Source organism: Sander lucioperca, chromosome 18 (genome assembly GCF_008315115.2).
Source record: "Sander lucioperca isolate FBNREF2018 chromosome 18, SLUC_FBN_1.2, whole genome shotgun sequence".
Lineage (NCBI taxonomy): Eukaryota > Metazoa > Chordata > Actinopteri > Perciformes > Percidae > Sander > Sander lucioperca.
This window is the reverse complement of record NC_050190.1, coordinates 24,216,986-24,242,143: the sequence shown is the minus strand read 5'-3', so window position 1 is coordinate 24,242,143 and position 25,158 is coordinate 24,216,986. Positions and strand designations below refer to the sequence as shown.

Below are 25,158 nucleotides of genomic sequence, written 5' to 3'. Positions count from 1 at the left end.
CCAAGTCTATGACCTGCTACATAATATTAAGAACAGGACGCAGGGTAAAGTTAGTTTCACTGGTTTACAGTTTAGTTTATTCTCTGGAATTAAATGTTTAACATGGTAAAACGCTATCATTGGAAACACCGCTAGCTTGGGTAAAAAAGTGCGGCGGCGGGATAACATTTTCAGGGTCCTTCATTTGGCAGAAATGGACGGCAATGAAGCTACAGGTAAGATGCCAAATTTTGAAATATAACGTGGGCTATAGCAATTATTTTAAAAAAATTACACTGTGCGTGATATATCAAATATTGTTTGATATACATGTCTTTTGGGGATTTGTGCTATTTTACGTAACAGACCTTCCTCAAAGCGCAGCGTTCGAATGACTTCCTAGACTGACTTGACTTCCATAACTTATGCTGCTGTGCTGCCATCTGCTGGTCAGCAATAGAACCAACAGACTACTGGTTCATTCTCATATTTAACCAGCTCAACCACATTTTTTTTGCATGCACTATCATCGGTATTCTGCATTTTCAAGGACGGTGACGCTCCCGTTGGAATATTGACTGCAGGTAAAAACCAATGCAAAAGGAGTTAAGCTTTTGACATTTATAGGTAGCGTGGGACAACTGGAGCAAGACGTTATAGTACTGATTGATACGCTTGGTGTTTTTGTATAAACTCAGTTGCATGCACCGTAGAAATTTTATTTTGGTCGAAGAATCTCCTTAATAAACATGTTTTACTTGTCAGTAACATTGGTCAGAACTACAAACTTTGAAAGAGCTAGCATGACAAACGACTAGTTTCTACTGGATAAAAAGTAACGTTAGGTCGTTAACGCAGAAGGATAGTTTTCTCAAGGTACCTTCATTGTTACCCCGGCGGAACGACAAAGGTTTGAAGTGTAATGTTAAATGATAAGTCCGTTGTCGAGCAGGGGATAAAAAAAAAAAAAAAAAAAAAACGTTCTGGAGGATGCGGGCATCGATTCCGCTACCTCTCGCATTGGGGATTTGGGGACGCTTTACTTGTCCGGCAGATCGCAGGTTCGAATCCAGCTCACGGCGGGTGACTCGATAAACATATAACTCGAAATCGTCCATAACGCACAGGGATATCACTTCAATACTGTTGCAGGCAAAAATATATCTGTTATTTCATTATTCTACATTTTCCCGTATTTTTTCACTTGGGAGCTGGGGGGTGAGGGGGGCGGAAAGATCGGCTCCCTTCTTGCCGACTCCCGGCGTCCTTTCCCCGAGAAAATAACGTGACATTTACACGAACTGCCGTGAGACTGCATATCCATAGTCCTTTATAATTCTTCTTCATATTTTATAGCCTATATTTATACTTTTTACATGTATATACTTGTTTATTTACCAACTTCTATTATTATTTATATTCCTTTACATGTCTTGATGCACTCTCCGCTTTGGGGAGAAAAGCTGCTCCATTGTGCATTCTCCTTTTATATACACTTATCTTGAGGCCACGAGTTACTATCTTGAGGCCACGAGATACTATCTTGAGGCCACGAGATAGCTATCTTGAGGCCACGACTTACTATCTTGAGGCCACGAGTTACTATCTTGAGGCCACGACTTACTATCTTGAGGCCACGACTTACTATCTTGAGGCCACGAGATAGTTATAATTAATTTTTTTTGACAAAGTGTGACCAGGGGGGCTCCGTAATTTCTCACAGTTAATCACCGGCATCTGTACAGCATCAAAAGGGTCGACATTGTTGTTTATGTGTGTGACGTCAAAATTGTAACTGGAAGTACAACGATCTGGTACGAGTTCACGAGTAGTAAGTTACGGGTTTGACTGCCGTTCCAGGGCACTTTCACGGGAAGAAGGTTCTGAAAACACGGTTACGGGTTGCCTGGAACGCAGCATCAGATTCTAGTCAGAGCTTCCAGACCTCGAATGTTGTGGGCGGGGCTAAGTTCGGCTGGCATCCAGGATAGGGCTTCATAGCTTGGGGATTTAAATTTAGAACGCTTACCTTGTCCGGCAGATCATAGGTTCGAATCTAGCTCACGGCGGGTGACTCGATGAACTTCAGGTTACAGTGAAAGTTACAAAAAACTGGAAGAAGCTGTTATCATCTAACTAAGGTTCAATTTAGGTTAAATATTTGACTGTATCGAATTTAAATAATGAAAAGATGTGACGTGAACCCTCTACTTCGCAGCGTTAACATGCACATTAAAACTCTGACTTGCACACCAGGCAGCTTGACCAAGAGGTGCCAGGGTCATAATCTCTCACCAATGTTACGTGTTTGTCATAGATTTACACAGGCTTACTGTGGACCACATATAATCTCATATACAATTAAACTAACGTTAACCCTTTACTTGTAGGGTTTATTGTGAACATGTGGCCCATGTGAGCTCTCAATACAAATCTATTCTCACTCAAAATAAACCACCACCATTTATTTCACAACTTTTTATTTATTCAAAACTCAAAAGATGAGTGTTCTGTAGATGTTTACATGGTCAATGAATGCAAGTTTCAGAGCAGAGGACAGCCAGTTTGCAAATAAAAAAAGCTGGGAAGGGACAAGGAGACTTCCTTGGTTCAACTGGATGCTTATGATGACCAGTCAACTGGTCACAGATTTTTTTAATACTGACTTTCTTCCAAACTATAACTCATATACCCTAGGCAACACTTAACAGCAAATGAAAAGTGTACACAGTATGATTAGCAGGATAAACATGACAAAACCTGACATGTAAAAATCTTCTGTATTATTCCAGTGTCAGGCTCCCTTATATTTTAGAATAAAACATTAGCACTGCTACAATCTATAACCATGTTGTCAGTCTGCAGGTGGCTTTCCACCTCAAAATTTCAAACTCATAGGCTTCTGCATGTCGGCCTAAAAGATACAACGGTAATTAACCAGGATCGTGCGACATCAGACAAAATCTCCACACAAAATACATATACAAAATATTCATACTCATTCACAGTCAATGTGTAACATTCTCATGCTCAGATATGTTGCTGATCAATAATACATAATTGCAGAGCACTGATCATACGCCTTGAGTCATTACACCAAAGGATTTCCTTCAGCGTTTCTACATGCCATGAACACACCATAACAGAAACTAAAGGCTTGATGCTGACTCAAGCACAAACCATAACTGAACAACACATAACACGCATGGCCTCAGCTTTCAATTCATGTGCAGAAGGGTTTGCACCAATTTTGCTACAGAAAGTTCTTCTAAATTAAATACAAGTTAAATAAATAAGAAATTGTTATTAAAAAGTCACTTTTGTTACAGTTTTAGTGGCCCTGGGAGTGTCCTGGTGGCACATTGGAGCAGTATTGTTCTGTGCTCTAATAAGTATCACAGCGCACCAAAGGCAAATAAATAACTCCATAAAGAGCAAAGACATTGTTCTCTCAGAAATCACAAGGTCGGCAATATTTACAGACTTAAAATTCACTGTTTGCCATAACAACCTCCATGCCAAGCTCGGCTCGATTTTCTGTGTTACTCATGCTGAAATAACTGGAATATGCCATACATTACTGCTATTGTTACTGTGTAAGTGGAGGCAGGGAGGGGCAGCAGATGTTGATGCAGAGTAGTTGTGTATACTGTGTAGATGGCCAGAGGGTAGAGGGGGGGGGGAGGTTAAGAACAGATATACATATGAGAAAGAAAAGAAAGACAGAGAGTAAGGATAATGGTGAGTATTTAAAGAGAGCGTGCAGAGAGACTAGAAAACAAATGAGGGCAAAAGGAAAAGGAAAGGGAAGATGGGGATGTTAGGGGGGAGGGAAATGAAGGGCTCAGTATTCATCCTGGTCCAGGTGAGCTTGTTCATCGAGGTCCTCATCCTCCGGAGGTGCAAAGCCATCCTAAGAAACAGGGAGAAAAAGTTATCATTCACGGGTTTCTGCTTTCTTTTCTTTTCTGTTACTATAAAAAATGTTCCTGATCAAAGACTACAAACAGATAAACAATGGCCTCTACACAGCCCAATTTCTGACGTCACGTCCGGGCTAGCTTCTGTAACTCATTATATACTCCCATTGAGCATTTGTTTTATCTGTCTATCTGAAAAAATAAACTTGTTCCCGGAGTTTACTGTCCATATACTTAGGACAATTGTCATCCAATAACTCTGTTTAAAGTGGAAACCTTTAAAACAACATTGTTTGCACATTTAAAAAAAAGTACAGTTGCCATAAAAATGTATGTACCAATGGGTACTTCTGTCATCATAACTTGGTTTCGTCCATATCTATGATACCCACCAACACTCTGTTCTAAGTCATTTTTTTCTAATATAATCGATGCTGTCTAAAACCTTCTACACTGTTCGATCATTTCTGTCCAGCTCTCGCCCCCAAGGAGCGGAGCTGGGCTGTGAAGCCATTTGCATGCAGCCATTGATCAACTTTCATTGGATTGAATGGGCCCTGTTCTCTTTAATACCTCCATGGTCGTGCTGTTATTACAGACTAGATGTCTGAACTTAGTTAGTTAGTTAGTTAGTTAGTCAGTTAGTGAGTGAGTGAGTTAGTTAGTTAGTTAGTTAGTCAGTTAGTGAGTTAGTTAGTTAGTGTTTAAGGTGTCTAAAAACAAAAATATTGAATAAATAACAGTATTAGATTATCGGTATTAGCAGACACGCTATTACCGTAGTTTTTTTTAAATGACCAATATTAATTGAATATATGGAGTGAGCCACATGACATACTGTTGAGTATGGTTATGTTTACTTTATTACAAATGTCAATAGGGTTTTAGGTGAGGTGTACTTATTTCTGGAATAGAACTCTGAAGGTTTCCCTCTGGCTCTCTATAGTAACTCAGTGAGTAAAGAGCACGCAGATGGAAATGGTGCAGTGCAGCCTGGATTTGTTGCTGATAAAGGATAGATACCTCTGTTGCGTAAAGAATGTCGATTATCCTGCTGAGGATGGGGTTGTTTTCACTCTCGTGTTCCTGGCAGATCAGCTCAATGTCTCGTAGTTTGCTGAAGTAGAAGTCTCTCTCCTTCTCTAGTCCGTCTACAGTCAACTTCAACTCCATACACTTAGAAAGGAAAGGAAAATTAAAAAATAAACCTGTTTAAGTGGCACTATTTTACTACATGCTTTTTTTCATAGCCGACATTGTGACTGTCATTAATGAAAAGCACAGGTGTTACTAACATAACATAACCTGTGCTTTTCCTACTGTGACAGCGCAAAATGTCTTCTGTGAAAAAGTTATTGCCATTAATGCAATAAATCAATTGATTTAAGTAGACGTAGACATGAGACTGAGAAGGGGTATATAGATAGGGTAGATAGATGACACGGTTTAAGAGTACTGTTGTCTACCTGTTGATTTAGCTCCATGATCTCAGCATCACTGCCCCCGTTTCTAGACAAAGATGGATTCTTCCTCAGAGCTGGAGTGTTGTGTTGGACGCGCTGTGGCGTTGGCATGTTTTTGGGAACTGTTGGAGATATCCTCTGTGGTCCTGGAGTGGTCAGAGATGGTCAGAGATGTTTATCATTTGAATTCAAATGAATTGACTGCGTTGATGTTGGCTTTGTAGCAGTTGTGGCAATGGATATAGCACATTATAGAGAGCTGATGTCATCATCTTATAGCATAATGTTGTGCCTTTGATATGCCATTTTTGTGAAATGATTTCAAATTGTTTTACAACAGAACTGATATAAAATTTGGATAGCCAGATTTTAAAAAGCCAAATTATAAATATAATCGTACTAAATCATTTAAAATGGTAGAATGTCACATTTATTTGAGACAAAATCGATAAAACAGAAAACCCCTGCGTCCTGCCAAACCTCTATAAGTGCTTCAGGAGAGGTGTTAAACTCAAAGTCAAAACATGGCAACACGCATTATCAAAGTTTTAAAAATAAATGGTCATTCTGCCCGTTTACAACCACACTGCTTCTTACCAGTGACAAAGCCACAAAGCAGGCCTACGACACACTACAAATCAAGTTAGATTGTTCACCATTATTTTCAAGCAAAAAGCTTTCACAGAGACATAGCAAGGCTGGTCAGGCCGATGTTACTGTTGTTAGTAAAATGAGACAAACTTGCGTTTATCAGTTTTATCAGAGATTGAGTTGCATCTGCTGCTTGATGCAGGACACTGGAGAAAATTTGATATTTTTGTGGGTCTTCTGGCATCACTGATCATGATCAATTAGAATTGGGAAAGCGAGTTACAATTGGCAGTTGCATGTTGTGGATTTTCATCCCCACTAATGCTGCGTCCCACCAATCACTGGGGTGATTACTACAATGCCACCAGTGACTCTGCCATACCTACGCGGTAGGATTGGGCATCGAGAACTGATTCCTACTTGGAATCGTTTCAAAAATTACAATTCCAGTAGAATCATTTCTTTATTGGAATCGTTTGGAATCGTTTGGAGGATTTGGTTTCAAATCCGATCATCGCTTCCCAATTTAACATGCGCAAGTTTTGGTTTCCGAAGCGGCCAGGCGCTTGTTGTGTTGCGGCCTTGGAGCACAGTTAGCAGCGCTCTAGTGTGGCTTTATTTTACATTGAAAAAGCCCGGTAAAACTGCAAACCACCATTGAATCAAAATAAAACTTTCCTCTTATCTGTGAAAATAGGCATGTGACCCGTTTCAACTCCACCCCTCAAAGAATCGGAATCGAGAATCGATAAGAACCGGAATCGAAAGGAAGAATCGGAATTGGAATCAGAATTGTTAAAATCCAAACGATGCCCAACCCTACTACACGGTGTCATGTTGCTCGTGAATGCTGGGCAAGTGAGATGGATCTAAGAAGACAGCGGCCAGTCTGTGAATCGTGCTGCTCACACCACTTGCTTGCAGGGAGCGCTTTTGAGCCATCCAAAGCTCAGCAAGACCGTGCAGCAAAGCCAAAACTGTTTGGTTTACCTGGGGTTCTCTTTGGTTTGTGGATAAAGTGATCACCTGGGTTGGGGGCAGGGGCCACGTCCTGCCCCTGTCTGGATAGTAAAGGGTCATACTCCTTCCCGTCGTAGTTGGCGTCAAAGAACTTCTTGAACCACTGCACGAATTCAAAGTTGTCCTGGAACTTCCCTTTTACAAGCTTTTCCACAGGAATTATCTGGAGGATGAAAACAGGGAACGCTTGAATAGCTCCATGGGACATAACATGCATGTTATGCTGCTGTTATATGTGAAAACAAATCATCTTGATAATATGATAAAAGTATTCTGACTTTGTCAACACTCATCCTTTTAAAAGCTGCCTGAAGCACTTTGAAGTTGTGTATAGATTCATGTTCCAGCTTGGCTTGAAATTTGACCTTCTTCAGAAGGATACAACCTGGGAACAACATGTCCATGAACTGGCAATATGCCGCTCCTGTAAAATACAAAGACACAAAGATTTGTTTTTGTTGTCTTGTTCTGATTTTTTTTTTTTTAGCAGTATTTGATTGGAACTTTAGCCCTACCTGAACAGAGCTGTTCGATCTTGGTGTAGGTGAGGTGCAGAGAATCGTTGACCCATGCCAGCATGTCATGTCGGCTGAGGTTGTCAATGGACACAGATGTGGCGTACACATTAACTGCCATCCCCTACCTGAAACAAACAACATAAGAAGAGAGAAATGGTCAGTCAGTTGGAATGTCTTTTTGTTTGGCTGAAAGTTAGTTAATAAAACAGATTATTTCATCTTCTGTCTTTGATTGGCCTCTACATGTACACAGATTGCTCGTCTTATATCCATCTTCCAAGATAACCCACCCTTTACTGAACCCCGCTGCCCACCACGTCCACACCACATCTGATCCTCCCCTTGCCTTTACTCAACCTACCAGACATCTTGGACTTAGAAGGATGCAGAACTGATATACGTATTTAGGTTGCAACTGCGGATTATTTTCATTATTGATTATTCTGCCGATTACTTTCTTCATTAATCATTTTGTCTATAACATGTCAGAACATACTGAAAAATGGCTGTTACAATTCCCTTAAGTTTCCTAAATGTCTTCATAGAATTGTTTCTCAATGTACTATCATGTAAGACAGAAAAACAGCAGATCCTCACACAGAGAAGCCGATACAAGTGATGCTTGGTATTTTTACTTCTACAAATGACCTAAATAATTAATCGATTATCAGAATAGTTGCTGATTAAATTAATTGTTTCAGCTCTTATTCATGGACCTACTTTACTGGACTTATTTTAATGTATTTGTCCTGGATTACTGATGTAGGACGTTATACTGTAGTATTAGACCCGACTGTAAGCTGTATAAACTGTTCAGTGGGGAGGAGACATAAGGAAATTTACTTTCCTTATGTCCCAAGGTGTTAAGGGCTAGTTGTGGCAGTTGTGGGCCGGTTAAACCCACTGACACTGGAGATTTTGCCCCTTTGGGAAATACACTTGATTTTTAACTGTAAACACAGTGCCTGAGAAGCATCTTTAGTTTCAGTTTTAATCTACAGATGTGTTGTGAGCATAATCCTCCCTAGATTAAACAGAAATACCCTGATGTTTGTGAGCAGCTTTATACATCTGGCAGCTCCAGCCTTCTCTGTGCTCACTTTGCTCGCCTGCTAATACCTTCCAGTTGTGTCGTGTCAAAATGGGCCTGTGACACCTTGACATACCCTGCAGTAAAAATGCACATTAACACTAGCAAGTCATGAACTGTAAAATGATGGGTATAAGGTCACACTGTGTCTGCAGGTGACAGCCTGAAAGAGAAATTACAGTATGTCACCAAATTCCACACTTAAAAACAACGGTATCACGCTTAATACCGGCAGTGTAAGCAGTGATTTCTGGAGGTAACACTAATAATATTGTTATTGCACCTTCAGCAGCGTGCTGCAGTCTCCCATGGGGCTAGCTTACAATTACATGATAATATAAACTACAACCATATAACCAACAATAAAAGCGGTTATAGGACAAAACCATGCAGCCTCAGCTACATTTACGAGCGCATACCTTGAAGTAGGTGTCATATCTATTTAATATGGATTATTGTATAGCCTATCACACGAAAGGGAAGTCTATTCTCTAAAAACCTGCTGGGCCTTCTAGAAAGCTCCGTAAATGACTGCAGCAAAATCGTGGGTGCAAAACCCCGAAGTCTAACAAGAACAAATGGGCGGGGGTCTGACATTTCAAGCCCGAGCTGAGAACAATAAATGTGCCCGTTTGCTGGGTGCCTTTCGGTTAAAAAACCCGCAACGCTGGTGCTGCTCTCCTAGCGGCCCCCTCTACAGGCCTCCCCGAATAGCTCAGGACTGACAGTGCACGGGGAATATATCCTCCTCTCTGCATGGGAATAAAACACACGCTCCCCCGCAAACACCACGCACAAAAAAAAAGAAACAAGAATGCGAGAGTGGGTGAAAGGATTATTTCGCGCGTTGATACTCACTGTATTCAGGAGTGTCTGTGTTGTTATCACGCTGGCAGTATTCCTTATGTCAATGCCCGTTGCCGTAGTCGTTGTCAGACCCTACGCGGTGCAGTGCCTGGTAACGGGCCGCCCTGTCTGGGGTTGCAACAATCCAGCTCCAACCGCGCATGCGCCTGACTCCATGCTGTTAAAGGTTTATTATAAATAGGACTTTGGCCTGTTACAGCTAAGAGACACATGATGTGTCTGGTTGGATTTAAGGCCTGCTGGTCACCGAGGTTTTACTGAGGGCAGGCAACACAAACATGCCTTATGTTAATGTTTTATCTGCTGCTGGATAAAAAAAAAAAAAAAGTCAGCAACAGTGGTGGAAGAAGTGTTCAGATCCTTTACTTAAGTAAAAGTGCTAATACAACAGTTAGGGCTAAAACTAGCTATTTGTTATTGATTGTTTACTTGATTAATCAATTCATTAATAGTTTGATGTAAAGTGTTACAAAATTGTGAAAATCCATCCATCCATCACAGTTTCTTAAAGCCTAAACGGATGTTTTCAAATGTCTTGTTTTGTCCAACCAATCGTCCAAAACCCAACGATATTCATTTTATAATTATATAAAACAGAGGAAAGCACGAAATCGTCATATTGGACAAGCTGAACTGAGAATGGGGGGTAAAATAGTTAACAGAAGTATTATTAGTAAAATGGACTTAAAGTATTAAAGTAAAAATGCTTGTTCTGCAAAATAAAGTCTCCTGTGAGTGATATATCGATAGCTTATATTCCGGGCCCCCCTCCTAAGGGTTATAAGATTGTGAGTGTGAGATGATTAAATGGGAAAAAAGGAAAAAGAAGGCACTGTCTGCTACACAAAGTTGTGTACATTTTCTTTTTTTTGGTGATATATCTAACAGATTTAACTCTGTGGCCCTTACACAGTTATTTACATACAACTTACATCGGAGGAAGTAAGACCCAAACTAGACACTGCTTTTTTGTCAGAGGTCAAAAGCCAAAAATGATTGGAAACCACAGGTTTTAAAGCAACGTGTTATAGCTGTCAAATAGATGTAGTGGAGTAAAAAGTACAGTATTTCTCTCTGAAATGTAGTGAAATAGAAGTATAAAGTAGCATTAAAATTGAAGTTTTAAAGTAAAGCACAGTACAAGTGCAGTATTTGAGTAATACTCTTTACCACGGGTCAGCAAAAAGACACAGGATTCAGTTGGAGATTTCATTGTGGTTTATTTGCACTCAAATCATGTGATAAAGAGCTGCAAGAAGAAATAAGAGATAAAAGGAATTCAACGTGACGTCACATTGTTCAGCACCAGTGTACGTTTGGGAGCGGGAAGACACAACAAGATTCACTGGAGCTTCTAAAAGTGAAATCTGTAACAAAAAAAACAAACAATGATGTAGGACTTTTACTGTAGTGTGAGGATCTTTTGAACAAAAAATCTTGTGTGCACCCCTGCTTACACTGCAGTTTCAACAAAAACACAACAAAATCAATTACTAAGACAATTATTCACAAGAACAACTCTGTCAAACTAAAAGCAAACAATAGAAATACAGTAGTAGTGTCAGTGCTTTTCTGTAGTTGCTAAACAACCATGCCTTCCAGTTATGATGCTGAGCTTTCAGTGGCGTACAGTGTGAAGGCATTTGATCCCCTGAAGGAATGGCATTAATGGACTAACATATCTGCTGTTAAACTTCAACTCTGTGAATGCTGAAGAGGATCACTTCTCCTTCTCTATATGCTTCACAGTGCTGTGTTACATCGGAAGTGTCAGTCAGAGGAACGTGCCCTTTCAGACCAGTAAAAAGTGCAGACTTCTAAAAGAAACGACAGCGATCAAAGTTTTATGATCTGTGCCGGGCGGTGTGGGTGTCAGTGTTCTCAGGTGAGAAAAAGGCAGTTTGGGTGAGACTTTTTGCTCTCTGTGGAAAATGGATACGATCACAAGGAATGCTGCGTAACATGAGCAATATTAGTGCTTATTACAGTAGTTCTAACTATGCTACCATGCACAGTACACACCGCATAGGTTCATTCACATTTGGTGGGGGTGGAACAGAAGTTTATTCTGCTATAAGGCTGTAAACATGATCTGAAATGCTAATCTGACAATGATGAACTACTGAACAAAGTCCTCATTCTTACTTAGGAAATAATTCTAACACAGTAGCATCGACGGAAGATAGCACAAATAATGCAATATAAAAAAATAAATAAACGCATATAAAAGGTTAGCTTGCATTATGATATTTTTCATCAATTGGTCAACTACATTTTTCATAACTGACATATTCATGTCATGCCGAACACCCTTGTAATAATCTATTACATTTCATTCACCATGGCTCGCAGTAAAAAGACATTTGTGATATTTGTGACATTAAATCATGTAAAAAGGCATCTAAATAGTACATGATACAAGTGCAAAATCGTATTTTACAGTGAGGTAACACAATCGCATCATAAAAACCATGACTCACCTTGATATCGCTAAAACTATTAGTAAGATATTTCCCCTAACATGATCCAACAGCCAAAGTAATTATTGGCATCTCGTCTTTTTTTTGCTGCTTATGTTTGGTTAACATATTACAGAAATTTGATAGCTATAACCACTTAGCAATCGTTTTCCTTGATCCATATTCCAATTTTATTACGGCAAATGTCATACAGTTTAATGTTTTACAGTCCTATGTAACTGTGCTGAGTTCAACATAATAGAAAACAAGACTCCATTAGCCCACACATATTCTAAGCTTCCAGAAAGAAAAACAAGTCATCTTGCTTGGCCACATGTTTCCCTCCGGTGTCATTCTTCCGCTTCACGTAATGGCCGTCTGATTGGTTACCAGATCCCGCTGGATCTCCCTCCAGGAGGAGCGAGGATCCTGGCCGAGGATCTCTTTGGAATCTTGTCATCGATCTGGGCACCTGGAGCAGCAGGGAATGTGATCATGTGCATAGGGTCAGCAGTGAAACACAAGGAACTACTATTTCCTCGTAGTGTTTATGTGCAGCTCAATCATATTTTTTCTAGGGTTCTCTAAACAGTTAATGTAATGTGACCTTAATGTTCAGGTCTAGGTGGATTCAAGCAACGCAGTATACTTTGAAAGATAAATTCTGTTTATTCCATTTAAAATGCTGCTCCAGTATACATTTATGGCACCGAATCTGGCCTTCTGTTGCCTGAACAATGGTTATACTCAAACACAGAAAACGGTCAACTTCCAAGACAAAATGAATTCCCAGGCACTAACATATTGTACAGTAACTATTCCTCATATGCCTACATGTTTGTTAGAGGGCTGCCCTGGTGGCCTAGGGGTTAGGATACTGAACATAAATAGTAGGGGTGCACGATTCAGAAAATGTCACAATTCGATTCAATATCGATTTTCAGGCTCAAGATTCGATTCAAAATTGATTTTCGATTCAAAAACGTTTCTCGATTCAAAAAACGATTCACAGTATGTAAATGTAGTTACTTTTCCCGTGATTGCAGTAGAAAAAAAAGATTAAAAAGAGATTAAAAAATATGAATCGATTTTTGGAATTCTATGAATCGATTTTGAATCGGTAGAGCTTGAATCGCGATTCGAATGTGAATCGATTTTTTTGCACACCCCTAATAAATAGTTTGAGTCCGACCACAGACCTTTGTTGCATGTCAATCTTTATCTCTCCCCATATTTCCTGTTAGCTCTCTACTGTCAAATCTTTAAAATACTTTTAAAAGTGTATTAGGCAACTTCTAGGTCTGAATATATACAAATGTGAAGAATATAACTGAAATAAAGGATGCGTAAGCCTTCTATATACCTTGGTTTGGCAAAACAATTTGTAACTTTCTTTTGAAAAGTGCTATAAAAAAACCACTGTCCCTCTTAATTTCTTTAATTACGGCACCCTCATCAGGCCAAGTAGTATATTTTTTAAAGGTTTGAAAATCAGTAACAAAATACAGCATCTCTCAATGTACCAAATATACTCCAGTGTATAAAAGAATACAGCCTAAAACATACATCCACTTACACTCATCATCATATGAAAGAGATGTTCGCTAATATCTGAATAGATCTGTTGATTCTCACCAGACAGGCTGAAGCTGGACTCTTGGAGGTCCCTCACGCCCCCGTGCCGGGTGCAGGGACGTGTCGGAGTGTCCAGATCTGAAACCCCAAAGTCCCTCTTTCCTGAGTTGAGCACCGGAACAACATCCCCTGTGTAGGGCTCGCGCTCAACAGCTTTCACAGCCTGGCACTGGTAGGTCACATGTCAACACACATACACATATATATTACACATACAAATAAATACAATCAGGTTAATGAACACGTGAACGCAAAAAAACCTTTTGAAATAGTGGTATAACAACTTGTAAACGTTAGAAGAAAACTATTTCTTGGAGTAAACGAGTAGCAGTAGGAATAGCATTAGTAACTGCAGGGGTGAGACCAGAATATCCTTCTCAAATAGAGATACTGTTACTTCATGCTAATATTATTCCCATTACATAGGACTGACTCTGTGGTGCAACGGTAGCGCGTCTGACTCCAGATCAGAAGGTTGCGTGTTCAAATCACGTCAGGGTCAAAACAATTTGTTTGCTGTTGCAAGTTAAAAAAAGAATACCACATGTTCGACCACTTCATAAGAATGGGCAATACCATACAAAACAAGCAACCAGTTTGCTTGTCTAGCACATGTGGACCCACACGCATCCTTATTGTCCTTTAGTGTGCATTGCGTAATTCTTTCCTGATCTTTCGCAGATCAGGCTCATCAAAGTTAAATTATTCTACTGACAATTGAGAAGGAATCAAAAGAAGGAAGTAAGAAAAGAAGGAAGGAAAGAGAGAAGGCCAGAGGGGAATGAAGTAAGAAAGGAATGGAAAAAAAACAAAGAAGGAACCAAGGAAACAAAAGAAGGGAATAAAAGGAAGGAAACAAGAGAATGAAACAAGGAAACAAAAGAGGGACACTTAAGAAGGAATCACAAGAAGGAAATAAGGAAAGAAAGAAAGCAAAGAAGAAGGGAAAAATGAAAGAAAGAAATAAGGAAGGGGTGAAGGAAGGAAGGAAAGAAAGTTCTGTCTGGTACCTTTTCCCTCTGAACCATCTTCTTGTAGAGGTAATCTGGGAAGGTCCTCAGGGGGCAAAACTTCCCAGAGCCCTCAGCACACGTGAATATGCCATTTTCATAGACCAGACGGCCACGGCTGATGGTGACCAGGGGTACACCATGACAGCGGAGACCTTCATACAGGTTTACATCTCCTCCCTGGACCTGGTTATCCACAGAAATGGTCCTGCAGACAGAGATGGAAAAGAAAAAAAGATGACCCAGTTAAATCAGACAAACAGCTAATCAGCTTGAGGGATTCAAGATAAAAGCTGCAGCGAGGCAAGGTGGTCGATGAATGGATGGATTGAGTTTCATACTTTGATCCCTCGGGGTCCCAAACCACCACATCAGCATCTGCTCCTGGGATGATCCTTCCTTTCCTCGGGTAGAGGTTGTAGATCTTGGCCGCGTTTGAGCTCGTGACTGCAACAAAGCGATTCTCATCCATCTTTCCCCCAATCTGTGAATGATAACAAAGACGTGCCTCAAAATACGTTTGTAACCTTAAGAATGAACTTAAAATCACACACGACATCTGGACTGGATCAACTGTTGCACCAAAAGCCGAAGCAGATGTTTTTTGTGCCTTTACTCGCTGTGTTTGATGTTGTTTTTAAAGTTTGAATCGATAACCACCAAAACAAAACAGACGACCTATCTGTGTTAAGTCTTATGGCAGCCAGACAGGAACAAAAGAGCTACACATACCACTCCTTTCTCCCAGATGACGCTCATGCGATCCTGAATACCAGGAAGCCCGTGGGGGATCTTTGTGAAATCATCCTTGCCCATGGCTCTCTGTTTGATGGTGAATGGACGGTGGTCGGACCCCACAACATTCAGAGTGTCACTGCAGCCAAACAGAGAGAGAGATGGAAGTCACATTTATTACTGCAGCGGTGGAAGAAACCGGAAACCCTGACATCATATTACATTAAATGTGAGATTTTATAGTGTTTTCCTCACTTTCCCAGCAGGCTCATTAGGAAACTGGGAGTATTGGGGTCCAGGCGGAGAGGAGGCACGGTAACGTGGGCAGCAGCATGGGCCCAGTCCTGGTGATAGTACTGCATACCGTTCAGCACAGCGTGGGCTGTGGTTGTTTCACCGTGGACCACCTTACCTATGGTTACACAGTACAGTATAAATGCACACTGGATCCAATGATAGTGAAAAGCGGCAGAGATTAAGCAAGCAAGAGATTAAAAGATTAAGCAAGTAAACCATGACTTGTTTCACTCTTAAACAAACTAGTGACTTTAAAAAAAATCTTTTTTGTCCAGATTACTATTTCAAAAGTTGACTTTTTATAACATTTGGCTTTTAACATTAAAAATAAGAGGACCATTATGAAAGTTGATGGGATGGGAGTTCATTACACAGGATTTTAGGAACCATTGTCCTTTAATATTGAACACAAAAAGGAGAAATAAAGAGGAATGTAAAAAAGATTGTGTGTGGGATACTCAGCAAATACTCAGTGTCAGTGAGTAGTGTAGAAGAAAAGGAATAAGAGTTTTGGTCTAATCTTATCCTAATATTCTCTTATCTGTTCATTGATCAAGTTGCGACTGTTCTGTATGACATTTTGACTGTGCTGAAACTATTTTACCTAATCAACAACCTTTAAGGTATCCTGAATTTAATCACGTCTATCTGCCTTTTCGAGCTTAGTGTTAAGAGGAAGCATTTATGATTACTGAGACCTTTTGTTTAGAGGCCAGGTCGGCTCCAACAAAGATTAGATTAGTTGAAGCAGACAGTATTGAGTCTATGCAAATCTACCCAGACAGACTTGTGAGTTGAATGTCTTCTTATCTTTTTGTTTATTCTGTTGTTTCCTGTAACCTTATATAAAACCCTGGCCAGAAAGCCCTTCTGGTCAGAGAGAATTCTACAGCTTTTTGTGAACTTCTGTTTCCACTGTGCGAAACTCCTCTTAACCAGCCACTGAATTGGACCTGAGGGAACTTTTCTTCCACAGTATTTGACGGTGTCTATGAAAAGGTCCATGCTAAGGAGGTTTCTCTAAAGCTAGCATATGGTGACAGTGGTTTTACTTGCAGATCGCCAGGAGATAGATCTAACCTTTACGCAAACCTTTAGACGTATCACCAAAATACAGAGAGAGAAATTCAATATTGATAGTAAAAAATAATCTCCCCAAAAGGCTGCTTATTTTTGCAATTCCAAAATATGTGTTCCACCAGTGCTGCTCCACACTCCCCACAGCAAGAGTACTGGGTCCCAGTTCATTTAGATTTCATGGGTTATAAAGAACCAAATCAGAATTACCATCATAAACGGTCAGTGTAACGCTTATCAGTTCAATAAACGGACATTTGGAAAAACAGAAAAATGGGTTCAAATATCCAATTTTTCATTTTTTTTACACCTTGACAAATTAAAAAATTGGATCATTAACCTGTTTTTCCAATTTTCTGTTTTTTATTCAGAGGATCAGAAATTGAGAAAATTACAAAATTGTATCTGGGCTCCAATTATTGGGGGGGGGGGCATAGCTAGGCGGAACGAGGGAGAGAATACCATTGCAGTATTGAATAATTGGAGCCCAGACGCAATTTTGTTATTTTCTAAATTTCTGATCCTCTGAATAAAAACAGAAAATTGGAAAAACAGTTTAAAGATCCAATTTTTTAATTTGTCAAGGTGGAAAAAAATAAAAAATTGGATATTGGAACCCATTTTTCTGTTTTTCCAAATGTCTGTTTGTGCTTAGAAAATTGAACTGATAAGAGTTACACTGACCATAAACCTCTCCCGGTGATTACATTTAATTCAGATTGTATAATTTAGAAAATTACAATTTCAAAAGTAAATCTCCAGTAGTAAATATTTTCTGTAACACTTTACTTGAGGGTATCTACAGAAGAGTGACATGACACTGTCATGAACACATGACACAGTCATGACACATGAACCCTAACCCCAACCAGAACTTGTCATGACAAAAACCGGATGACTTACTTACTAAAAGAAGCGTTATGTCATAAATGTTTATGACTTGTTTATAATGTTTATGACCCATTCATGACAGTGTCATGTCACTCTTATGTAGATACCTTCAAGTAAAGTGTAACCATATTTTCTGTATGTAGGCACAGTGCTTGCTTTGGAAAAATTCCAAACGTGATCATGATAATTGTATCAGAAATGAACCCTTACCCTGCATCTTGGCTGCAGCCACTACATCTCCTGCAGGCATACTGGACACATTGACGAGATAGATCGGGCAGTGGGCCTAACAGAAGAAAAAAAAACAAAGTACAGAATGTTCTATAGAAAAACTGATCTTTTCTTTTCACCAATATGTATTTCTCTTTTTGTGTGGGAGAGATCTCACTCACCCTGTTGGCGATGGTGATTGCCCTGTGAGTCGCCTCTGCTTCCAACTGTAAAGAAACAAGACTGTGAGGAATCACGGGGAGATACAAAGGTAGAGACTTTATTCATTTCATTACCGTAAAAATATAAATATTCTTGACAAGGGTCTGAATATAATAAAAGTTTATTTTAGCTTGAGTGACAGTAATTGAGGGGAAACCGGGATAATCCTGACTGTAATACCTCTTCAGGCCTGCTGATTTCAATCCCCTCTGGGCCACTAATGCCCAGGTCCAATGCTTCTTTTGCACCCTGGGAAGATGCAAGAGGAAGTCATGAATAATGTAAACAACAAATAGGTACATTAACACAAGCATTTATGTCCATTTAATGTGTGTATACTACAATAGAGCGAATGGACAGAATGAGAATGTATTGAAATGATTCCCCCTCACCTCTGCCACCAGTTCCCCATTTTCAGCATGGACTCGTGCTATAGCTCCAATGTCCTTACAGTGCTGCAGAGCCTGGAAGAGCTCGCTGTCCCTCAGCATGAACATGTCCTTATAGGCCATGAACATCTGAAAGGAATTCACTCCGTGCTCCCTCACCAGCTTCTCCATCTCAGCTCGCACCTGCAGGAAGGGAAAGTGTAAATGAGCTCTAGCATCTCTCAACCTGAACCAAGTTTTCTTGTACAGAGAAGAATCCAGTTCTCAGCCATTGGTGTACTTTTACTTTGTGTCCTTGTTGTCATTTGGTGGTAAATTCAGTTTATTCTTGTGGATAAGTAGAGATTAAAATATATATTGCAAACACCAGTTTTTCTTTTAACCAAACAGCAAGAGCTTCTTTCTTATGTCACCATTTTGAACCAGTGTTTAAAAACGATACAGTCAGAAATTCATCATCAGCGTCTCTACTAGCCTCAATTAACCAGAATGCAACACAGTAGCAAGTATGACAAAACTTTTACTTTGTCCTGGCATAAAAAAACACTCTGGTTTAGGTATTGTTCTCACTCATCTCCATGTCTTCACCTACACATAAGGAGCTGAAAGAAACATGTAAGAGACTAGTCTGTGGAGGCTGTCGAAAAGCATTCTGGAAATTGTAGGAAGTCACTAACAGACAACAGAAGTAAGAAACATTATAGGCTGCTCATAGCTAACAGTTTAAGACTAAATGTTGTTGTTTTTTTGCCATAAAAACAAATTATTCTGGAAAGAAAAAGATCATGTGGAGAGGGAGGAACAGTGTTGTGAGTACCTTGGGTCCCCACCAAGTAACTCCCACGTGCAGAGCGTAGTCACAGCAGGCTTTGGAGTCCGCCGAGCTGCGGCACGTCTCGTAGGCTTCCAGCAAAGACTCATTCTTCTCTGGCAGAATGTGTGCGATCACCATGGTTGTACCGCCAGCTAGAGCAGCCTAGAAGAAATGCAAACAACTGCTTTCAAGTCACTACAATTGTAGGATGTAATTCTGCGATTTTTATTGTGTTGTATTGTTTACACTTCTTTTAGTGTGTCAATGTGTTTTTTTTTAATCAATTACCATTAAAGACTAAAATGAACTTAGTTCAACTGAAATGAGCGGACCTTAAATTAAACGAAATGATCATTAAACCAAGGCATTAAGAGACGTTGAAGCAAAAGATATTGATTTGTTAAACCCATAAATACTGAAGGGACTGTAATCTACTGATCAACGCAGCTCCTGCTCTAAGCATAAAAGTAGAAGCCTCAGTTGCCATTAATGCATATTTTTATGGTTATTTGCAGTTGACTGCTGAGGACAATATAAATCCTTCAGTTGTTAAAGCACACAATGAACTGCCCCTCACAGTATAATCTAATAATAATATAATTTCTTCACGACATCAGCACTTCTGACTTATTATCCTCCAAAAACAGATTTAGATGTTTATTTTTATTTTTTAGATTTAGATGGTTTTTTTAACCCACACTACAGTAAATCCTAATAACCCCAACCAGTGAAGACAGAGTGTGTTTTGTGTATAAGTGCATGCGTCAATGAGCATCTGTCAGCTGAGTGACCCTAGAGTGGATCGGTGTGTAGTGGGAGAGGACCAGGGGGGCGTGGGTCTGAGAACCATTGTCTCCAAGCACAATGGCGTGACTGAAAAGGCTTTGCAGCAGTCTTTGCAGCAGCCCCCCGGTATCCATGGAAACAGATACTGATATGCATTTGTCTCTGGACTTTTTTGGAGCACGGCGGCAGCGGAGCAGGCAGGGAGGGGCGAGGAGAGAGGAATGAGGAGAGAACAGTGGAGAACAGTGTCTGTCACCAGCGTCTACCGGCAGCCGCGGTCTGTCTGTCCAGTTTCTAAAAGAACTTAAACCCAGCCTCCGTCATCTCTCATACTCCATCATCTCAAAGCACTCCAGACTGATGAGTCATCATGGTGCCCTGAAGCAGAATAGGCTATCCCTCGCCAACAGCAAAGTGCCAAATCATCTTCGTGTAATGTTGGTGAAACTCTGCAACCTTGGGACACTTCCAGATTTCCAGTTTTAAATCTTTAAATCTGCTGATTATTTTCTTGACTAACTGATCAATCATTTAGTCTGTATAATGTCGGAAATTTGCGAAAGATGTCTATCAGAAGTCACATCTGGTTTACACGTGTTGTTTTAGCTTCCAGCTTGTTGTTATACTGTATTTAAATGCTTCTTTACTATTTTCTATGCATGTTTTTAAGCGATTATCCTGCTTCTGTCAGCTGTTTATCTGGTTTATGATTACTACTTCTAATGTGTGACATCTGGCTCTCTGAGGAGCATTCAACAACCTACAGATCTGAGTCCAAGGTGATGTCTTCAAATGTCTTGTTTTGTCCAACCAACAGTCCAAAACTCAAAGATATTTAGTGTACATTCATAGAAAAGTAGGAAAGCCAGAAAATCTTCACATTTGAGAAGCTGACAACCAGAGAATGTCTTACTATGTTTGCTTAAAAATGACTTAAACAACTGATCCATTATCAAGATACTGTATGATTAACTTCTTCTATGATTCACTTTCTGTCCATATACTCATTGATTAATCAACTAATGGTTGGGGCTCTACCTCCAAGATTGATGCCTGTAAGTATGTAACTACTATAAAACTGACCATACCGCCAAGCAATACAGCTTTCTTAGTGTTCAAACTGTCACCATCATCTTCCTAGTTTAAATAACTTTTAACATGCTGTTTGCATTCCATCTTCATGCTTTATATTTAATATTATTTTACTATTGCAGTGTTTACATTATGTTCTAACTGTATCATTTTTACTTTGACAGCAAGAGTAATATTAAGAAAGCTGCCTCATCTCATCAAAAACAAACTAAAGAAGCATCTCTGACATCTCGGCTAAAATTAGCATCAGTGGAAAGCTTTCATCGATCTCTATCTAAAAGAGAGAACAACACATTTGTGATCACAAGCATTATCAAAATTAGAGGGATATCCAAGAGAGTCGAGTTAAATTTAGCCCAAAAAAAAGAACTAGAACTAGAAAACCAAGTTTCAGAATCTAAATCTGCAGAAACACGGTTCTTATTTCATGCTTTGACTGTAAAACATGCTGTGACATTAAGTGTTGCTTTTGCTCTGTTCTACTGTACAATTAGGACAATGCCAGTTGCCCTACTTCCAATCTAAGCCCTTCTCGCTTCTGTTTTTCCAGCCCGACGTTACCTTGGTACCGCTGTAGAAGTCATCTGCCGTGGTGGCATTCATGAAGCTCTCCTCCAGGTGGACGCTGGTGTCAATACCCCCGGGGAGGACTAGTTTTCCCGAGGCGTCGATCACTTTGGCTCCACCTGGGATCATCAGCTCCTTCCCCACCTGCTGGATGATGCCATTCTCAATGTAGACGTCGGCCTCCTGGGTGCAGTCGTCGTTCACCACCTTGCCGCCCTTTATCAGGATCCGCACCATTGCTGAGCTGGAAGACATGGCTATGGCTCTGTAAGGAAGAGAAAGGGAAAAAAAGATGTTTTTTAATCCTGTTATTTTTTTATTGTGAGCAGCTGCTAAAACTGTGATAAACTGACTAAATCTAAAACCACTAAACCACAAAAAGCAGAAGAGAAGTTACAGCGACAGCAAGTGTTTCTACAAGAAACTTGAGAAAGAGAACTTTTTACAGTACCTCATCCTGAGCTGAGACAGTGTAGTAAGACTAGCAGAGACAATAATCAGTGATGCTGTCCTGTGACCAGTCCGTCAGGCTGTGACTTACATCAGCTACAAGACTGAGTAGGCTGTGTCAGTCACCGCCTGTGACCTGACGTCCCAGTTTACACTGATGCACTGGTGAATAGAAAGATGCTGAGTCCAGTTGTGGATCACAATAAGGCAGACAAGGGTCAATAAAGTCATTCTTTTGAAAGAACTAGAGCAGCATAAAGCCACTTACAATGATGTTCCCTCACTGAGAAGCTATACAGAAAGAATCATAGTGGCTGAAAATTATGAGCTACGAAGGTTGAGGTGCGTTCACTTCCGCTACATCCATGCCAAATAGCTCTACTCTAACCCAGTGCTTCCCAACCTGGGGATCAGTACCCCCAAAAGGCATCACGAGGTGAATCTAAGGGCTTGTCAGATGATTTCTACTACACAGCATTTGGTTTATTGTTTGGGACTTTTCTCTCCTCTTTTCTTGCAAAATACTACTGTTACCTCTTCCGCATCTACTTCTAATGAAAGAACGTTAAAGGTAAAATCACTGTTTGGATTGAAGAACGTGTGATTGGGGGGGGGGGGGGGGGTCACAAGTAGATTTGGCTTTGTACTAAGGGGTCACAACCACGGCTGTAGCTACCACTACAAACTATGAAGTCATGTCCTTAATATTGTTTCTGGGAATTTGGGTTTTTGGTTTTTGGTTACTTGGTTTACATTTTACAATTAATAACGTTCACATGGTGGGTATGTTATAGACTGATTCCAGTATTTTTTGACTCAGTAGATTTAAATTGGATGACTTTTGGACCACAAAAGGAAAGGAATAATGGATTCATCATCTGGAATTTTATTCCTGGCAGCATGGAGAGTTGAAACAGCACTTACACCTTTATGTTGCTAAATTACATTTGCATTTGCAGAATATATATATGTATATCTAGGTCCAAATTTAGTGAGGGTGCGTTGGGGGTCTCATGATCTTAGTATTTCTACAATTTTGGCTACAACTCTGTCACAACCACAATAGTTGCTCTACTCTCTACTTCATTCCAAACAACACAAAACAATTACAGGAACAATCATACAAAATTAATTTCCTAATTATTAGTTATAATAAACTGGGTGTGATCATTGCCAGTGATGATAATCTATTCATCAATAACAAAGACACAAAAGACACAATCTCCAAGATCTCCTCCCTTTCCTTTTACACCACTGTAATAATAATGGTGTGTGTGTGTGTGTGTGTGTGTGTGTGTGTGTGTGTGTGTCTCCATCCTGCGTGCTTGCGTGCGTGCAGGATGCGTATGAGGGTGCGGCTACTTTACTGCATGGCATGGACTCCTTCACATATACAGATCTGATGTGATAATGGGGTGGATGGGTTAGGATAGGCATTAATACTACCAGGCTACCATTTAGAAGGTGAAGCACTCATGCATTATTTCCTGTGTTCCCCAAAGCCTAGAAGCAGCTACAGGCTATAGTAAAGTTATTATTTTGCAGGGCCTATACTGTAAGTTGACGCCAATATGTCAATAATAAACAGGTGAGCTTATGTTACCTGTATAAAGACATAAATCGATTACAGATTAAATATGCAACTATAGGCTAGTATAAATGTTCACTTTATAGTAGGCTATAATTATAAAACGATAGGCCCTGGTATTTGCTCAAATGTCTATATTTATTTGATTTGTCCATTAAATCTATTAAATCCCTGCTACAAATCAAACGCAATAGCTGTATATGTCAATTAGTATCACACGGAATAATTATCTAGGCAAATAATGTAATTTTACTGCAAATGTGTGATCGCAGTGGAATGATGACACTTCCACTTGTGCGACTTGACACAAAGAAACCGGTCTCCATCCGGCATGATCGGCTGCACAGCGTTCATTAGCGAGCTAGAAACCGCCTTCCCAACTCCCAGTCCGCACTAGACCCTCCTCTCCCTCCTCCACAATGAAGACAAGCTTGCTATCTAACGGCGCAAAGTGACTTCACACTATAATAACACAGTCCTACTGTTAGGTGTAGTTGTACTTCAGGGTGTGTATAGATTCTGGGAGGGTGGCAGGAAAGCAGACAGGGCAGACACCAAGACGTGTAAGCCAGGGGGCATGGGAAAAATAAGTCCCCAGGCTCCAGGAGGAGAGAAGATATACCCATTGCAGCCAACTAGTCAGAATAATGCTGGTGTGGAGCACATACCTCCTCTATGGGCCTGCTGCTGCTGCTGCTGCTCCACTCGGCTCTCTGCTTACTTTCTTACAGGAACAGAATGCAACACAGTCGTGGATGGCACTTCCCAGGGAGATACACACACCAGATGGATGCCTTCCTGGCCGGTCCGGGACCAGCAGACCGCAGCATCATTAACGTCAAGTCAGCGAAGGAGATACAAGTAAGACATCCGGTTTTGCTTTCAAAATAAAACCCAGATTGTTACCTTTGCAAAGTATAACTGTGATAAAACGTGCATGATAATCAGATTAAAAGACTTTTTATTATTATTTTTTTTAATTTTTATTCATTCACTCTCTTTTAATGTGAATGGCAATTCAGAGGTCTTCAACCAGACTTTGACTGAACGGCATTCAAGAAGCAATCTGCATGAAATAAAAATTAATTTCCCCCCATATGCAATTTTTACAGCTTTTACTACCAGCACCATATGCAAATACCTCCCCATCATGCACCAGGCAAGAAAATACCCTACATTGGTCCAGTAGGCTGCAAATATTGGATTGGGAAAACGTTTTGCTACTGCCTCATACTGTATATTCTTACATGATACTAAAGTCATAAATTATACGATTCTTAAGATATATTGTTAGCAATAATAGACTCCTACAATTATATGTATTTGTAGCACTCAGTTAAAATGTATGCAAATGTACTCTCGTACACAAATATGCATTTCCAGCAATTACAAGAAATTAATCTAAATCATTTAGTTTAAATTGCATATTGTCTGAAACTAATATTACAGTGGCTTACCTGTCTTCTTTATTTTTTTGTTAAAGAATGA

General features: G+C 40.0%; 2 protein-coding genes and 1 non-coding gene across 5 annotated transcripts; 1 reads left to right on the top strand and 2 right to left on the bottom strand.

Annotated features, from left to right (window-relative positions):
- Positions 1–2,445: 2,445 nt before the first annotated feature.
- mapre3a (microtubule-associated protein, RP/EB family, member 3a) lies at positions 2,446–9,595 on the bottom strand. 2 transcript variants are annotated; one of them, XM_031310137.2, is made up of 7 exons: positions 9,440–9,595; positions 7,489–7,616; positions 7,252–7,397; positions 6,944–7,136; positions 5,366–5,508; positions 4,923–5,075; positions 2,446–3,892 (listed from the first exon to the last, which is right to left on the bottom strand). In XM_031310137.2, exons 2-7 carry the CDS (start codon positions 7,607–7,609, stop codon positions 3,824–3,826), a joined length of 825 nt encoding a protein of 274 aa, XP_031165997.1. In that variant the 5' UTR covers positions 7,610–7,616; positions 9,440–9,595; the 3' UTR covers positions 2,446–3,823. The 2 variants fall into 2 exon arrangements, with proteins under 2 accessions (XP_031165997.1, XP_031165998.1); XM_031310138.2 differs by having other exon boundaries at positions 6,980–7,136.
- A 1,053-nt stretch (positions 9,596–10,648) lies between these two features.
- dpysl5a (dihydropyrimidinase like 5a) lies at positions 10,649–24,527 on the bottom strand. Of its 2 annotated transcripts, none has more exons than XM_035994816.1 (13): positions 24,339–24,527; positions 21,627–21,897; positions 19,191–19,349; positions 18,377–18,556; positions 18,165–18,233; positions 17,945–17,989; positions 17,763–17,838; positions 15,543–15,699; positions 15,285–15,426; positions 14,894–15,036; positions 14,553–14,760; positions 13,543–13,711; positions 10,649–12,379 (listed from the first exon to the last, which is right to left on the bottom strand). In XM_035994816.1, the coding sequence occupies exons 2-13, from the start codon at positions 21,885–21,887 to the stop codon at positions 12,294–12,296; spliced, it is 1,695 nt and encodes a 564-aa protein (XP_035850709.1). In that variant the 5' UTR covers positions 21,888–21,897; positions 24,339–24,527; the 3' UTR covers positions 10,649–12,293. The 2 variants fall into 2 exon arrangements, with proteins under 2 accessions (XP_035850709.1, XP_031165964.1); XM_031310104.2 differs by lacking the exon at positions 24,339–24,527 and adding an exon at positions 22,084–22,236.
- trnaw-cca lies at positions 13,973–14,044 on the top strand. The gene has a single exon. It is a non-coding gene; the product is annotated as a tRNA-Trp (tRNA).
- Positions 24,528–25,158: the final 631 nt, after the last annotated feature.

Excerpts from the sequence above, each read along its gene's own strand:
- mapre3a (XM_031310137.2), bottom strand. The coding sequence starts at position 7,609 with ATGGCAGTTAATGTGTACGCCACATCTGTGTCCATTGACAACCTCAGC. Across the intron at positions 7,137-7,251 it reads AAAGGATGAGTGTTGACAAA|ATAATTCCTGTGGAAAAGCT; the intron begins GTCAGAATACTT and ends TTCATCCTCCAG. Across the intron at positions 5,509-6,943 it reads CAAACCAAAGAGAACCCCAG|GACCACAGAGGATATCTCCA; the intron begins GTAAACCAAACA and ends TGACCACTCCAG.
- dpysl5a (XM_031310104.2), bottom strand. Across the intron at positions 19,350-21,626 it reads ACTTCTACAGCGGTACCAAG|GCTGCTCTAGCTGGCGGTAC; the intron begins GTAACGTCGGGC and ends CATTTCTTCTAG. Across the intron at positions 18,557-19,190 it reads TTACTTGGTGGGGACCCAAG|GTGCGAGCTGAGATGGAGAA; the intron begins GTACTCACAACA and ends CCCTTCCTGCAG.